Source organism: Drosophila grimshawi, unplaced genomic scaffold, assembly GCF_018153295.1.
Source record: "Drosophila grimshawi isolate 15287-2541.00 unplaced genomic scaffold, ASM1815329v1 contig_1367, whole genome shotgun sequence".
NCBI classification, from domain to species: Eukaryota; Metazoa; Arthropoda; class Insecta; order Diptera; family Drosophilidae; genus Drosophila; species Drosophila grimshawi.
The window spans coordinates 477756-493701 of record NW_025062889.1 but is presented as its reverse complement, the minus strand read 5'-3'; the positions used below and the strand labels follow the sequence as shown (position 1 = coordinate 493701).

Genomic DNA, 15946 nt, shown 5'->3' with positions numbered 1-15946 from the left:
TTTAACACTCTTGTGCAGGCAGATTGATTTTTATATAATAACAAATTTGAATTTACTTTCAAAACCGTGTTTTTATTTGGCTATTTTAGGTTTTTAAGTTGGGTTTTTCCGAAAAAAAATTAAGTTCAGAAATCTGTTATTTATTTTATACATCAGAGAAACCTTTTTTGCCATAATGAATAAGAATTAAAGAAAAGAAGACAAATATTTTGTAACAAAAGTAAATATCTTGTTATTGCACTTTTGAATGTGGCGCGCTACTGCCCACAGTTGACTTCCCAACTGGTGGCAACGCTGTATGAACAGCTGCTTAGGGCACAAATCGATTATTTTCCCAACGGGGCCATATAAGTTAATAATTCCTATCGATTGAAGCTAACAGTACCATTTTGAGTACAAATGTAGTTGCAGCTGACACGTGCATGGCCCAAGTAATATTTCGCTGTTTTACTCGCATTTATTAGTGTACCATTGAGATTTTAAGACAAACAAAACCTGTTCAGGAGCGAAATGACTCAATTAGCAGCGCTGTGCAGTTGAGCAACATGTGCTGCAACATTGCTTCCAGTTGTAGCAACATTTAGTCTAACATTGTTAGTTAACAGTGCCATGTGAGTGCGCAACAAACCTGGTTGGGAAGAAAAAAAAAATTTGTAGGTGCGCGCATTGTATTTGTATTTGTTCTTGCGCTGCATTCGTCGGTCGGTCGCTCGCCTCTCTGTTATATGTGTTTGTGCGCTTCTGGTGCGTAAAAATTAATCATAAAATAAAAAAATTATAAGAATCTATCTAAGTGCCAGCAACAACAACAACAGACAAAGACACGCCTCGTTCGCAACATGGAATCAAAAATCATACGGCTGTAAAGAAGAAGCACAAAGCTGTCGCTGCTGCTGCTGAAAAGAAGAAGCAGCAGCCGCAGTTGTCGTCGCCTTGTTGTTCTTGTTGTTGTTGTCGCGTGTGGCTCTGTGCGTGTGTGAGTGTGTGTGTGTGTTTGTGCCAGTGTTTGCCAACGCCGCCGTGTCTGTCGCTTGTCTGTGTGTGCGTTGGTGTTAGTGATATATATCCAATTGGCATCTGTTTATGCTTGTTATACGATATATAAAAGTGCTTAAAATAATCAAAAACGCCCAAAATAATCTACAAAAAAAAAATTGAAAAAATTAAGCCAACAATTTTGCTGCTGCTGCCACTTGTTTTTCCACTTTTGCGACTGCGACGCGTCGCTGCTGACGTCGCTGCCGGCGCTCTCGCTTTCTCTCACATTGCACATCGCCGACGTCGACGTCGGCGTCAAAGCTAACGTCAACGTCGTCGTCAGCGTCGCGTTTATCATTATTATTATTATTTATTTGGTCTTTGTTTTTATATATTAATTTTTTTTACCTAATTATAGAGTCAAATGTTTTAGCTAATTTCAATATTGGTTTCGATTTTGTTTTCCTGTTTTTTTTTTTTGCCACACAAATTCCAGTGCTATAAATACGCAAATAGTTAGTTTAACGTTACGCAACTCTACGCATAAAAAAAGAAGCGCACAACACTCCATTTCTGCTTATAACTCTTATAAAACAAAATGCAAATAATTTAATAAAATTAAAATAAAAGCGCCCATTTTCAGCAGCAGCAGCAGCAGTTTAACCACTGCCGGAACAGGCGGCGCCACCAAAAAAAGAAAAACAACCAACAAAAAGAACAACAAAACAATAACAATAACAAAACAAAAACAACAGTAAAAAGAGCAGCCGCAGTTGCAGAGCAGCAGGCGTCGCTGCTGTCTATTGTGAATTGCCGTTGGCCGTTCTTCTCCTGTTCTTCGCTCCCCGTTCCCATCATGGCCGCCGCGCACAGTAGTCACCACAATGCGAATTTGCTTAGTGCGGACATCTCGCGACGCAATCCACAGGACGAATACGAACTTATACAGAAAATTGGCTCGGGCACCTATGGCGATGTTTATAAGGTGAGTGCTATTTTTTTCCTATTTCTAAACTGTCAATTTGACAGCTCTATGACACCCACACACACAAGCAAGTATGTGTATATGTGTGTGTGTGTGTGTCACTTTTGTGGGAAAGAATGCAATCCAGTCGCTCATGTTATAAAATGCAACACATACACACACACACACATGAATATTTACATACATGTAAACTTCAGTATTTGCCTGGCGTCGATATTTTTTTGTTTTGCTTTGCGTTCCATTCCTGCCTGCGTCTGCTGGACGTGCACGTGCAGCCATCTCTCTCTGCCTCCCTTTTCTGCTCACTTGTACATCTGTTTGCTGAGCATTTTATGTGTGAGTGTGTGTGTATGTGTGTGTGTGAGGATATGTGTGTATATGTAAGCTTGTAAATATGCGCAATTTTTTTGTTTTGCAAGCAGAAAACATGACAAATGCGAGTTGCCCTTGGACTTTAATGAAGAGTGTATGAGTGTGTGGGGGGCTAAAGGGTGTGGCCATAATGCATTTCTGATGTTTGATGCGAGCATTGAACTGATTTCGAAATTAGAATAAAAAATACAGCAAACATAATTTTCCATATATTCCCCTCCCCCACGAGGCGTGGGGATATTCCCCTACCAGAGCTGTTCGCGCACTGAAAATGTGGATTAATTTGAAGCTCGCTGGTAGAATTATTTATTTGTTTTGTGTGTGTGGATTGCATTCGTCTGTTGCTGTTTTTCGCATGCGTCACGTGCTTAAAGCTAACGGCGCATGCTTCCAAGCAATTTCCAACACTCTTTTGACACATTTACTTTATTCCAGAATGCAGGAATTTGTGCATCTCATGCTGGAATTTACACACTCACACACACAGCTCTCTCCCTCTAGTTCTCTCTGCTTACGATTAAAATGCGTCGAGTCATTTGTAAAAGCAAAGCGAATTTTTGCTCTGTATAAAGTTTTTACTGTTTACTTAAAGAGAAAAAAATACTTAATTTGTTAATAGTAATTATGTTTACTTCTAAATTATTACTTCTGTATAAATATCGGATTTATTTGCCAAACAGAGACATTCCAGTTCCAGATTGGAATATACACAGACATATACATACATAGCGACATATATGATCCACATGATCCACGCTTTCCAGTTTGTTGAACTTTAAACTGCACGCAATTCGATTACTTGATTAATCACAACGTCGTCATCATAATCATCATTATCAAGGTTTTCCTTTGTTTCTATTTTTTGTTGCCCTTCACGCGTTATCAATTAGCAAAATTACAAAAACAAAAGCAGCAATAATCAAAATGCACATGCTTAAACATGTTGCCATTAGTGTGGATAATAGGCAAAAAATGAGTGCTGTAAAATCACGCAGCGAAGCAGTTCTTGGCAAAGGATGGAAGGAGAGGAGAGGGAGAGGGTGAGAGTAGAAATTCGCCAAGGAGCTTTTTATTATGGTAGCGACGCAAACAAAGTCTACTTTGAGGCGTGAATACTTAATAGCAAAGAGGAAGCTGAAGAGTGGAAGAAGAAGTGTGGGAACACAAGTAGAAGTAGAAATAGTAGAAGAAGAACAACAAGCAGCAAGTGCCTGCTACAGTTATGTAATGAAATATGGCACACATACACACACAGATACAGACACACACTAACACACATGATGATTGCCTTAGTCAGGCACTTGACTTCGCTCCACATTGTTACCACCATTGTTGTTCTTGTTGTTTCTCTGCTATACATTTTAACAATCAGCGTCGCCATTGTTGTTATTGTTGCTGGCTTAAGCTTACATTCGCTGTAACCAAATGTACATAGATAAAGGGTATAATAAATAATTATATATACATATTTATATATCTATTGCACAATTTTAATTTATTTAAATTATTCATACGAATATATAACATAAATCAACAAAAATAAATATTTGTACAGGGTATCGGCGAGTCGTGCTTAGTCTCTGTCTTTTGAATTAGTGCTTGTTGTTGTTGTTCACACAACACGCATGAAAACATGAAAAAATTGGCGCAAACCACTCAACGATAGAGTTAGTGAGAGGGGTGCGGTGTGGGGGCGGTGGATAAGAATACGAATAGTGGGTGAGAGAAAATGACAAGAGAAAAGAACATAGTGTGGCGAATTGAAGGCCCAGCTGTGAAGTGGTCTGAGTGAAGTGGGAGGATATATGCAGGATGCAGGCGAGCGCTTACCAGAATATATATGTATTTTGAGAAGCTCACGTAACACTCCAATAGGTATGTATTTGTGTCTGTGTGCGTGCACACTTGCATATGATTGTTAGTTTGTTGTTTGTCTCCCCCTACTCACCCAGCCACTTCTGTTTTACACGCCTTGCTTCCAGCGTGTCTTTAAAATAAGTCATCCTTTTTGAACACTGAAAAAGGCAAACAAATCAGCGTCAATCAATTTGCACAGCTGTAGGAATCAGGAGAGGGAGGGGGGGGGTGGTTTAATCTGCGACTTGCCCGAAAATATTCGTTGCGCCTCAACAAGCAAACAACACAAAAAAATAGACGTCGATTTTTTAAGGGTTAAAGCAAATTCAGAATCCGATTTGTGGCGGGGCGACAACACAACCAAAAACAAACAGCAGCAGCCTCAGGAGCAGACTGAGAAATCCTTTATCCAAAATGCCACCATATGCAAATAGAAAAAAACTGGGAAGTGGAGCTCGGCGCCAGAACGCGACATTTTCGATCACGCTACACTCAAACAGAAAAAAACAAAATATAAAATTTGTCTACTTTTTAGAAGTAATTTTTAAATATAAGAATACATTATTCTAAAAATTGAAAATGTATGCGGTAAGTCAACAACTCTAAAAATATGGTGATTTTTTATATTTTTTCGAAGTATTTGCTATTAGGAAAAACATTTCTAAAAAGTAGAAATGCAAATCATACTTTAAATTTTAGAAATTGGCTTTCGGAATAATATGGTAGCGATTGACTAAAATGTATATAGATATTTTTTCTGAGTGTAGATTTAAATATTTAAATATGTACAAAACAACATCTAGGCATAAAACGACGCAGTTTTTTCTTTATACAAGGCTGGCAATCGCACAAGAAGAAGAACCAGAACCAGAACAATAACACACAATAGAGAAGGGGGGAAAAGTAGAAAAATATAAAATAGAAAAGCAACCCGTTGTTGACCCAATTTCGAGTCGCAATAATTTACACGTTGTTCCCTTGGTTGAAGGGTTGAATTATGTTAAGTAAGGGTTGGTGTTAGAGTTGCACTTGGGGAGGAGTTGGAGTTGTGGATGGATTGAGGAGGGGTTGAGTTTGTTCTGCGTAAAATGCAATGTGATTTGTGTGTGTCAACAACAATTAAAAAGACGTAGACAGGCCTGCAATTGTGCTCAATGTTGCAGCTGAATGATGAAAGCAAATGAATAGAGGGAGTCAGAAAGAGATAGACAGAGAGGGGGAGCTGGGGAATAGTTATCAATGCTTGGGATACCAAGCTGGATGCCTGGCTTCAGTTGACCCTTACTAATTTACTCGCCAAATCAAGTTAAATGCACGAAATTTGAATAAAGTACCCAAAAGTGCCCGGAAACGCACGGCAAACCTGAAATCCCAGTTGTGCAAATATTGAGGCAGTCAGTCTGTCCTTCTCCTTATCCGTGTCCGTAGCCGTGTCCCTATCCTGTCCGTCCTTGTCCCTTATCCCTCTTTGACTTTAAAGCATATCAGGAATATTACACAGTTTTGCTCCCTTTTGCCCCAAAGTCCAATAAAAAAGGTAGGCCAACACTGAGAGAAAAACGCCATGAATTACCATATTATTTACAAAGAAACCAGGGGTTTTCTTTGCTCAATATCATTTTTCTCCCAGCCTTTTTAAGGAAAATGTAGAAAATGTTTCTCTTATATTTAGAAATTCGAAAAACAAGAAAAGCTTTCAAGTTAGGCGACTTTTTTTGTTAATTTAGCTTGGTGCGTTTAAAGTTGCGTTTTGAAAGGGGCAAATGGGTGGTAACGCTGGCAAATAGTAGACATACATCCTTTTTATGGGCGTGGCTGATTCTTCCTTTTATCTGCATTTTTTTGACTTCTCCTTTTTTTTACTGTCATTTTGGACGGCTTCCTTCTTTTTTTTCACTTGGTGTCTTTCAATTTTGCCTTTGACCCGTCACATTCAACATTAGATTGTTAGGTGGGCGCCTGAGTGACCTATAACCCCCTCCGACCCCTCCTTCCCCTGACAGTCTCGCTTTGTCTTTCGATTTTGCTTTGCGGATTTCCGCTTGGCAAGGCGAAGGTTATATACAGTTATACAGTCGGCATTTAAATTGGATATATGCCAGAGACGCAGTAGCATCGAATCTTTTGGTTGTCAACCGCCCTTCTCCCAATCTCCCTCCGAAACCCTTTGCCAAAAGGGAAGTGCTTTCTTCAGTTTGTTACTTAGCCAATTTTGGGCATAATTTTTCCCGCATTGGGACAGCATGAAGAGGAACAGCTTGAGTCTCCCTCGCTCTCTCTGGGCCTCCTGGGCCTCCTCTCCCCAAACAATATTCGGTCTTATTACGCAGTTGGCAAAAGCTGCAAAACTTTGCCACGGATTACAGTCCAAGAATTTGGCATATTAAATAATCGTCACGAAATTGCCTCTCCAAGCAGCACATACAGCGGCGGTCAAAATAATATATTTTAGAAAAATGAAGAATATAGTTCAAAAATTATAAAAATTGTATTTGCACCCATGCAATTAATATTGTAATTGTATTTATTTAATTTCAATTAAAGATTACAGAAAGTAAAAAATAGATTAAATGCAATAATGTTAAATTTTAATTGAATTGAAGATTTTGAAGAGGTTTCGATTTTAAGCAGGGCAATGTTTGCCACACCCCATTTTATCACCATAAAGTAAGTGGCTATTGTATTATTTTAATTAATAAATTCTCAATAAACTTATACATTTTTAAGAAAATATATATGAAAATGTTGAGAACGAAATGAAATAAAACTATCGATCGATGTTCAGCGAACTCAGAAATTAAATGCACAACTCTGTGGCAAGCGTTTGTTTGGGTTTGGATTGGGTTGCCCGAAGTCGTAAATAATCAAATGAAGAACTTTGTGGCGGGTTCTCATCTGTGACTGTTGCATGCAACTTGTAAGCTTTTGTTGGTGTTTTTGGGGTGGGGCAGCCGTAGTCAATTTGACCGCGAGTTGTCGTTGTTCAGAAGTTGGGGCCTTCGGGCAAGTTGATTAAAAACTTGTAAAATATGCAAGTGAAATTAGCTATTTAAAGCAACGGCTGCTGCTGCTGCCTGTTTGAGTTTAAGTTGAGTGGGAACTTTAGAGGTTTTTTCATAACATAATCGAGGGCAAAAAGTTTGCGTTTGCATTTGTTTTGTGCTCGCTATAATTTGCTTAGTCGTCTCGGGCTGCTCAACCAAAAAAGTTTACCATCTGCCAAACAAATTCATATTCAAATATATAATTCCAATTTTGCCCGAGAGAGCGAGAAGTTGTGCAATGAGAAATGAGAATTAGGTGTTGTACACTCGGAAAAATATCGCCATGAATTTTAGAAAATCTCTCAAAAAATAAAATAAGTTCTAGTTTCTAAATCGACAATGCCAAAAATGTTCGATTTTTTGTATGTCTTACAAATATTTCCTATTATTAATAAATGCATATATAAGAAGTAGAATTTTCATATATTTATATATTTTCCAAATAATAAGGTTATTCGAGATTTATTTAAATTTAGAGCGAATTATTTTCTGAGTGCTTAAAAAGTTGAAAATTCAAGAATTCATGCGGCGCACAATCGATTTAAAGTCACAGCAGCTGAGCCTAATTATAACAATTGAAAAACACCATTTTGCAGAGCATCAGCCACATTAAGATTAAGCTGAAAAACTCAAACTGTCATCTTCAAGCTGAAAAGGGGGAGAAAAGTGAAAAGTGAAAAGCTTTCAGTACTGCCAGTTAACAATGGAAAATACTTGTGAAAATAGTGATTAACCCTAAAAGTGATTTGTAGTCAGCAACAGCCATCGCATAAATAATGAGCACTTTGCCTATTATGAGTCAAGTGGATAAAGAAATGGCGCCTTTGCCCAAAATGATGTTAAGATAGAGAGGGAGACGAAGAGGGAGAGAGAGAGAGAAAAAGAATGCGGCCTTATTAACTGACTTTAATTGAAAGGAGCTTGACGAAATTATTAAGATGAAATGAGGCTGACAGTTTTGTAGTAAAAACTTAGCTGGGAGGGGGAAAGAGATGGATTGAGGCAATAGAGTATGAAAGGGAGGCTGAGAGAGAGACAGCTGTCGATTAAGTGAAGTTACATTTGAAACTTGATCCTTAGACAGATAGGGTGGAGTTGTGGAGTTTTATCACAGGACTGCGATTATCTCAGTTTGGCTGTCAACGAAGCTGAAAGATGCTTGCAAATTTGGCAAAATATTTGAAATATCTAATCTGAAAATATATCTAACATAGTAGTTTCAATTTTGTAGATTTTGTTTTTAGTTAGCTGTGTTTCGCTTAAATACGGTTTTTGCTTTTTCGGTTTTGTTGTCAAGCAACAAAACTATGTAAGAGCTCACTGACTGAGCACATATCATGATGACCAGTGAAAGCTCCTCATTCCCGACCTCGACCTAAAAACAAACAAACAACTTTGACTACAACATAGCCATTGATTGATGGACAACCCGGCAAGGATGAGAAGCGCTTGACAATTTCCAATTGGATGACATGAGACACGTGGCACGTGACTAAGTTGCATTGAGTGGATTTTAAGCTTAAGCTTGAAGCAAACGAAGCAAACTCATCTGCAGCAGCGGATGATGATGGTTACAACAAGCAAGGCAAATGATTCTACTGTTGCTGATGTTGTTGTTTGCTAATGAAAAGATGCACACTTTAATTGCAACTTTATTTAAGTGGCAACTGCAACGGCAACAGTCGACGTACACTCACAAACAAATTCTAAAAATGAGCCTTGCCATAATCAACATTCCCAAAAATGTATAGAAAATCCTTTCTTTCAGTGTAGAGTGTAGGTATTTAAATTACATCGTGTTTTTCTTTCAGCAAAAACAACCTTCACAATAAATATTGCACTCCATGCATCAAGTTGTGTGTTTGCCTATGCTCGAGTTTGTGTGCTCGGAGCAAAGGCAAAGCCACCTCAACTAAACCAAACACACACACATGCCACGCCCACTCATCCCTGCCCCAGCATAAATGGCAAACGTTGTTCTGCAGTTGCCACTCACCTCCACCCTGCCCCCTCGCCTCTTCCCGTCTGCAACATCGTACTTTGCCATATGCTAATTTTCGTGGAACTCGGAGCTCATTCGATGAATGAACCTTGTGCATTGAATGAGCATAGCACCTCCCCCTCCCATCCCCTTCTACCCTTTTCCAACTTGGGCCACTCGAAATCTTGAAGCGTTAACAAACCTCAAGTTTTTTTTCTTTTTTGCTTTATCGGACTGCGGCACACTTTTAAGTTTTGCTGTTGAAATGTTGATAAAACACTCGTAAACAAATAACTTTATACAGCTAAACAATATCAGATAACGGCAACTACTTATTCGAATAGTATAAAAAATAAAAAACTGGAAAGAATACTTATCGCACACACACGCCGCAGATACCATACTCTTCTAAACTGGATATAAATCATCGATCGATTGTTCCTATGGCATCTTTATGATTTGGTATTCCAATTTGGGTCATTATTTGTCCAGTTGTAATGAGTTTATTCCTAATATATTGGTGAACTTTTTGATTCTTTGTCATAAAAGAGGAACTCGATCATTCCTATGACATATATATGATATAGTAGTCCGATCCAAAAGGTTTCGACATATTTAATGCTTGCAGCAAGAATGTCATGTTTAATCAAGATACCGACATGGCTATACCAACTATCGGCTTCTTATACCTGATCAGGAATATATATGCCTTCTGGGTTGAAATAAGTATACGTTAAACATTCTCTACAGGGGTATTATTCATCACTTATCTCCAAAAGCGCTTTTCTATAGATATATAATTCTCAAAGCTTCAATAAATAAATACGACGCAGATGCAGGGTATCTGCTCGTCGAGCTAACTTTATATAATGTACTCTTTGCAATTCGTTGCATTCTCTCTATCTCCGTCTCACTCGCTCTTTCCTGCCTGGAATCAAAGACAAAGGCCAAAGTCAGCGAATATCGAAATTGATACGTGACCATTTCGACAACGTGCCAGCAAAGACAGTTAAAATTAACAGCAAACTCGCTTCCCCACAAAGATAGACAGACCATAAAACTTCACATACAAGTATATCCGTATATTTAAATACATATTGTAGTAGGTAGACAAACTATGCATAACATTAAGAAAATGACACAATGCAATCTAACATTAACATGCACGGTTGCATATTGCGCTTCAGAAAGATCGATAACAGCTGTAACTAACATAAGCTTTACATGAGAACATGCAATGAAAACTTATTTCAATTTGTGAAGAAGAGCATTAAGCATTACAGACAGATCGATAACAGCTTGGCAAATTAAGCACAGAAATGCAAAAAACAAAATATGCTTATACACACACTCATAAAAAATATATATATATGTATCTGCAAAATCTACACACATACATAAGAATGCCAAATACTTATCGCAATTTGCTTAGCCTTTAAAAGCACTTTGCCCATTTTTCATTCGAAAAAAAAACAACAAACACAGCAGCAAATTTACTGTTTCATTTTGTGGCACTTGAAGTTAATAACATGGCAAAAAACTCATAACCAGCCATCAATTGGGCGCCCAGGCGCCCATTATTTCAACAACAACATGCCTCCACCCCCTGCAAATCAAAAGTGCGGCGACAACAGCTTCAAAATTCGCTGCCAATAGATGCTCTCTCAATTCTCTATTCTCTATTAACTTTTCTCCACTCTCTATTCTATATATAAATTTGCATATATCGATCCACTTCGAATTTCTGTTCAAATTTATTTTCTTCTTCGCAGCAGCAACAGGCAGAGAAACACTTGAAATAACGGCAATTATTTCATTTTGGTTTTTATCTTGTTTTGTATTTTGTGTGTTTAGCTGCCAATTGGCAACTGCCTCATTCTGAGGAGCGCCTCAATTCCAGATGATTTCAAGTGATAAGAGCAACTCATTTGCCAGATACATCTTGTTTCTCAAGTCATTCGCGAGTTGAGTATCTCAAATTATGCAACTACAAGCAGAGATAAAATATAGTGTATGTTTTTTAGAATTTCGTCAAACGCACATTATTATATATAAGAAAGTATATTTCTAAAAACCTGCGTTTTTATCTAAAATTTTAAAGATATGTGCCAACTTTCTTGTTTTCATGTCGATTTTTTTCCAAGTGTAGTCACAGTTAGAATCAAAAAGAACGTAGCCAGAATAGAGCCAACTGTCTGCGTCTGATAACAAAAAACCTAATCAAAAAATGTGAAAAGAGATAGATAGTTGGGCTTTGGCATGCAGATAGGCAGGCAGATAGACAGTCTGCAAGTTGTGTGGCGCCAGGTAGACAGACACAATCAACCCAATCCTTACTTGGCTGGCGCAACTTCAGTTTCAATTTTGTTCAAAAATAGAAAATTGCATAATTGAAGGATCTGTGCTTGGGGAAAAATTGCCTCTCCTATGATCCAGCATGTAAGGGGTGCAGGGGGGCTGAGGCCTGCATTGCGTTCGTTGCTGCCACAGCCACTGCCGGCAGCAGCACTTTTATGAAAATTCACCGCTGTTACACTTAGAAAATAATTGAAAGAATATCATTAGGGTTTGCATTTCAACTTTAAAAAAACGAATTTCTTAAGAGAAAATATTTAAAAAAGAAGAAAAGACCATATTTTTAGAATGATGAGGAAATTATTTTGAAATTCAGCTCTTTTTAAAATTTCATGACGATTTTTTCGCTGAGTGTAGGGCTGGTGGCTGTTGGTTGTTGGGGTTGTTTACTGCATTTCCGCCTTTTGGCATTGCTTGTGAAATATTGGTCAGCGGTTTGGGCAGCAGCAAAAGCAGCAGGAGTTGGCAATGGGGCAGCAGGGCTGGCGGCAACTGTGCTTGCCCCATTGTTGCACATTGTTGGTGGTGGTTGGCGCTGCATGTGAAATATTGACACAGTTGCAGTGTAGCCGGTGCTAACCAATTTATGTAAGTAATTCTGCCTAGAAAAACTCTTCGACTCTTTCCTCTCCCCCCACAGAACGCAACTTTTTTGCCTGTGGCAAAACTTGATGAACTTTTTTTTGGCCTTTCCCAACATAAATCAGAGCCAGAAGCAGCAGCGAAGTCAGTCGAGAAGCCAGCTGCTGTTAGTGGGCAATGAAGTAAATTACGTGAACAACTTTCAGCGCCGTTTGACTTTATCATCATTAGCAGAAGCTGCAGCAGAGCAACAGAAGAACAGCAGCAGCAGAGAACAGCAGAACAGCAGCAGCAATAACAGAAGCAGTAGGCGCAGAAACATAACAGCGGCAGAGCAGCTGCAGCTAGAGGGAAGCAGCAGAACAGCAGCAGAGCAGCACCGTCAACATTAACAGCAGAGCAGAAGCAGCGCAGCACCGGCAGCAACTTTTGCTTGTTCTTGTTCTTTCCTCATCAGTCATTTTGTATGTGGTATTTTTTTTACTTATCACACATTTGTCTTGGCTTCAAGGTCAGATCAGCCCGACAGTCCTTTGACTTGCAAAAAAAAAATAAGAAGAAAAAGGGGAGCAGTGCAAATTCTCGACATCATCACCACCATAATCATCATCAGCAGCAGCTGACAAAAACAATAGACGCAATTGAAGCAGTAAAGTTGAACTGTTCCTTGCCATTTGCCTTCTTCCACCATTCTTTGCCACCATTCCATTCCATCTTATTCTGCTTACCAACACTAATGAAGCACATTTCCCAACAAACATTGAAGTTGGTCGCCATATTTTCTTCTGCTGCTAGTTCTATGCACATATATGCACAGACATACGTGTGTGTGTGTGTGTATATACATATGTTTGTATGTGTGTGCTCGTGTTTGTATACATGTAAATATTTGTTAACATAGGTTGGGGGGAGGGAGAGAGAAGAGAAAAGCAGCCAAAGTGAATCTGTCGACTTTTATTTATTATTTGACTTTGTCTCGAGTCGTTTTACTTGCTTTTTGCTCTTTTTTGTCATTCTTTGTTGTCCTTCTTCGCGCTTTCCTTTTGTCAGGTTTTGTGCTGCTTTATTTGCTCTCTCTATCTCTCTTTCTCATTCTGTCTCTGTGTTAAAACAATTTTTTGAAAGTTGATGTAAAGAGAATGTTGTGCAAATGTTTTGAACGGGCGGAAGGAAGCATTTCGGACTCCATAAGGCATATATATTCTTGATCAGGATCAACAAGGAAATCGATATATGCTGACATTTGAATGTACAAAACTTTTCTTCTATATTCAACAGCTGATTTCAGGGTTCATATATGTATATATCAGTGTCTATTATATATATATGTATGTATACTCGACTGTAGCATTCTTTGTTTTCTTTTATCTAACTGTGCTGGGAGCATAAGCAAGTTTGCCAATTATTATCTACATAAATAATATAAAACATAAATTTCATATATAAAATATAAAATAAATTCGCGTGTTTTTCGTCTCATATTCGTCTCAATGGGTGGCTTCCTTTTCAACGTCTGAACTTTTATACTTTCTTTTGGATTTTTCAATTGAACTGCGGGGCGCAAAGCTCCTAAAAACTCAACGGGGGCCTCGACTTAGGTGGGTGGACTGTAAGTAATTAAGGTATTTGCATGTCTGTCACATCAGAACCATGGGGCTGTCACTCCAAGGACGCAGCTGATATTTGTGGTTTGAGTCGTTTATACCCAAGAACACACTCTCTGCATAAGAGCAATGAAGTTAGGCTGATGGCTCCATTGCCAAGAGGCAACTTCGCACAACTCTCGAAATTCTGCTGCTCCTGCTCCAAATCCCCATCCGCAATCCACTGCCAATGAGTGCAATTTAGTTAAGTGTGTGCGGACAAGTTTATAGTTTTTAGCTCGTGTACCGCTTCCGGTCGAGAATGTGAAGCAGAACAAGCAGGGCATACAATGCGATTACTTTTTGCTAATTAAATTAGTCGAGAAAATCGCCCTGAAAACTAGAAAGTTTTTCTTGTTTATAGAATTAACTTGTACATATACGAAAATTAGAAAGTCTTGTCCAAAATATAGTTTCTGAATAATAAGAAAATTTCTAAAATTCTATTCGATTTATTTTTCTGAGTGTAAGGATAGTGACTGAGTAACTGAGCCAGGTGCATTTAGTTGTTTGCCTCTCGGGAAAGTAGTTAGTTAAAGGACAGCATACGTCAGGATTAGAGACATGGCTTAAGGCACCTAGGACCATATTAGCCTTGTTGCTGACTTGTTGTTGGTAGTTGGTAGTTGGAGTTATAGTTGGCTGTTTGCATATTGGCCTCTTACATTTTGCATGAATCTGGACAAACAGCAGCCGCAGCCTGAAATCGTTTCGGGTCTTTTCACATAATCGCTTATTTACGAGGTGCGCATGTGTGTATGTATATATGTGTGTGTGTGTAACCCACCGGAAGTTTGTGTCAGTTGTCGGTTGGGGCTTTTCTTTGAGCTGTAATTAATAAAACATGAATTCAATTAGTTTAAAAGGCTCACCGTGATCGAAATGTTTATGCCCCAATGGGCCAATTCCCAATTTCTCACCAAATCCTCTCCGACTCGAACCTTATTTCGAGCACAAACATATTCCATATATGACACATGCCTGAAGTAAATTGGCAGCAAGCAAATGCCACCATTGCGAGCATTGTTGACAAATTGCACTCGAGTTTTGCTCCCATTAGATTAGGTGTCTGTCTTGTATGTGATATATTAAAAGGCTAATGTTTTTTACTAATAAAAGCAACGAAAAAGCTAACGTTAGAGCTGCTTTTGTGCACAGTAAAGACAGAAAAAGCCTAGTTTCTACAATTTTCAGAGTGTACACTTGTAGAATTTTCATATAACTTTATCAATTTCTTTTGACTTGTTTTTCGCTCAAGTTGAATTGCTAGTTTCAGGTTGAAAATCAACACAGAATTTTGCTAGCTAAATTGCTTGTATCCCAGTTGCAAAATGCCTCTCATATTTAATGCAGACTAATTATGTGAAGTGTTGTTGGAAACTGTAGCATATATTAAAGCGCATTTCCAAATTTGATGAACAAGTTTTTTGCGCGCCTCCTGAAAAGTTTGTCCATAGCGCAGAAGTCGGTTGAGTTTTCGATGAATTTTAAATGAAGTTTAATTAAATTTGGCTTTTGGCTGGCCACCTTTTAATTTGTGCCGTCTAATCGACTAAGTGTGGAGGGGGCAGCTGTGGCATCGACCTTAATTGCAAATCAGCCAAATCGGACTGAAACTTTATCCGGCTGGAAAATTTGGTTGGTGGCGCACAATGCTTGCCAAGGGGTTTATATATATATATATATATACATATATATGTATATTTAAATTGGCATCAGCCGGAAGGGGGAAGGCGGAGGAGTTGCCTTATGTCCAGTAACCCAAGGCTGCAAGTCGAAGGCGTCGTAAATCAGACAGAGAGCCGAAGAGACACAGCGAGATGGCCGACAAAATAAACAGCATAAGCAGATTTGTGGCGCCTTATCATGCCAGTGCATAATTTATGGCTAAGAGACGTGAGAGGTGCAGGAGAAGGAAAAGAAGAAGGAGGACAGACAGACGGACGAACGGGTCAGCAAAGGTGAATGCACCCACACACATGTGAGCCGAGCAATAATAGGAGAGAGACAGAAAGCGGCAACTGTATGCCTACACTCAGAGAAATGATTAACCTGAATTTTGCATATTCGACAAGTGTAACTCATCTTATTATTCAGAGAGTATCTTTCTAAGATATTATTTTATATTAATTATTTTAAATTTCAATAC

The 15946-nt window shown here is 38.6% G+C and overlaps 1 protein-coding gene and 1 long non-coding RNA gene across 4 annotated transcripts in view; one reads left to right on the top strand and one right to left on the bottom strand.

Annotated features, from left to right (window-relative positions):
- The first annotated feature begins 698 nt into the window (after nt 1-698).
- Nucleotides 699-15946, top strand: part of LOC6568662 (mitogen-activated protein kinase kinase kinase kinase 5) — a 48348-nt gene continuing 33100 nt past the window's right edge. The window contains exons 1-2 of one of the 3 annotated variants that reach the window (XM_043214849.1): nt 699-744; nt 1625-1963. In XM_043214849.1, the coding sequence (XP_043070784.1) occupies nt 1835-1963 (129 nt within the window). In that variant the 5' untranslated portion in view covers nt 699-744; nt 1625-1834. Of the gene's footprint in view, nt 745-1621; nt 1964-15946 lie in introns of all 3 variants that reach the window. The other 2 variants (XM_032740879.1, XM_043214848.1) reach the window with 2 other exon arrangements.
- LOC122322491 lies at nt 14236-14925 on the bottom strand. Its single transcript, XR_006246637.1, has 2 exons — nt 14718-14925; nt 14236-14625 (listed from the first exon to the last, which is right to left on the bottom strand). It is a non-coding gene; the product is annotated as an uncharacterized LOC122322491 (long non-coding RNA).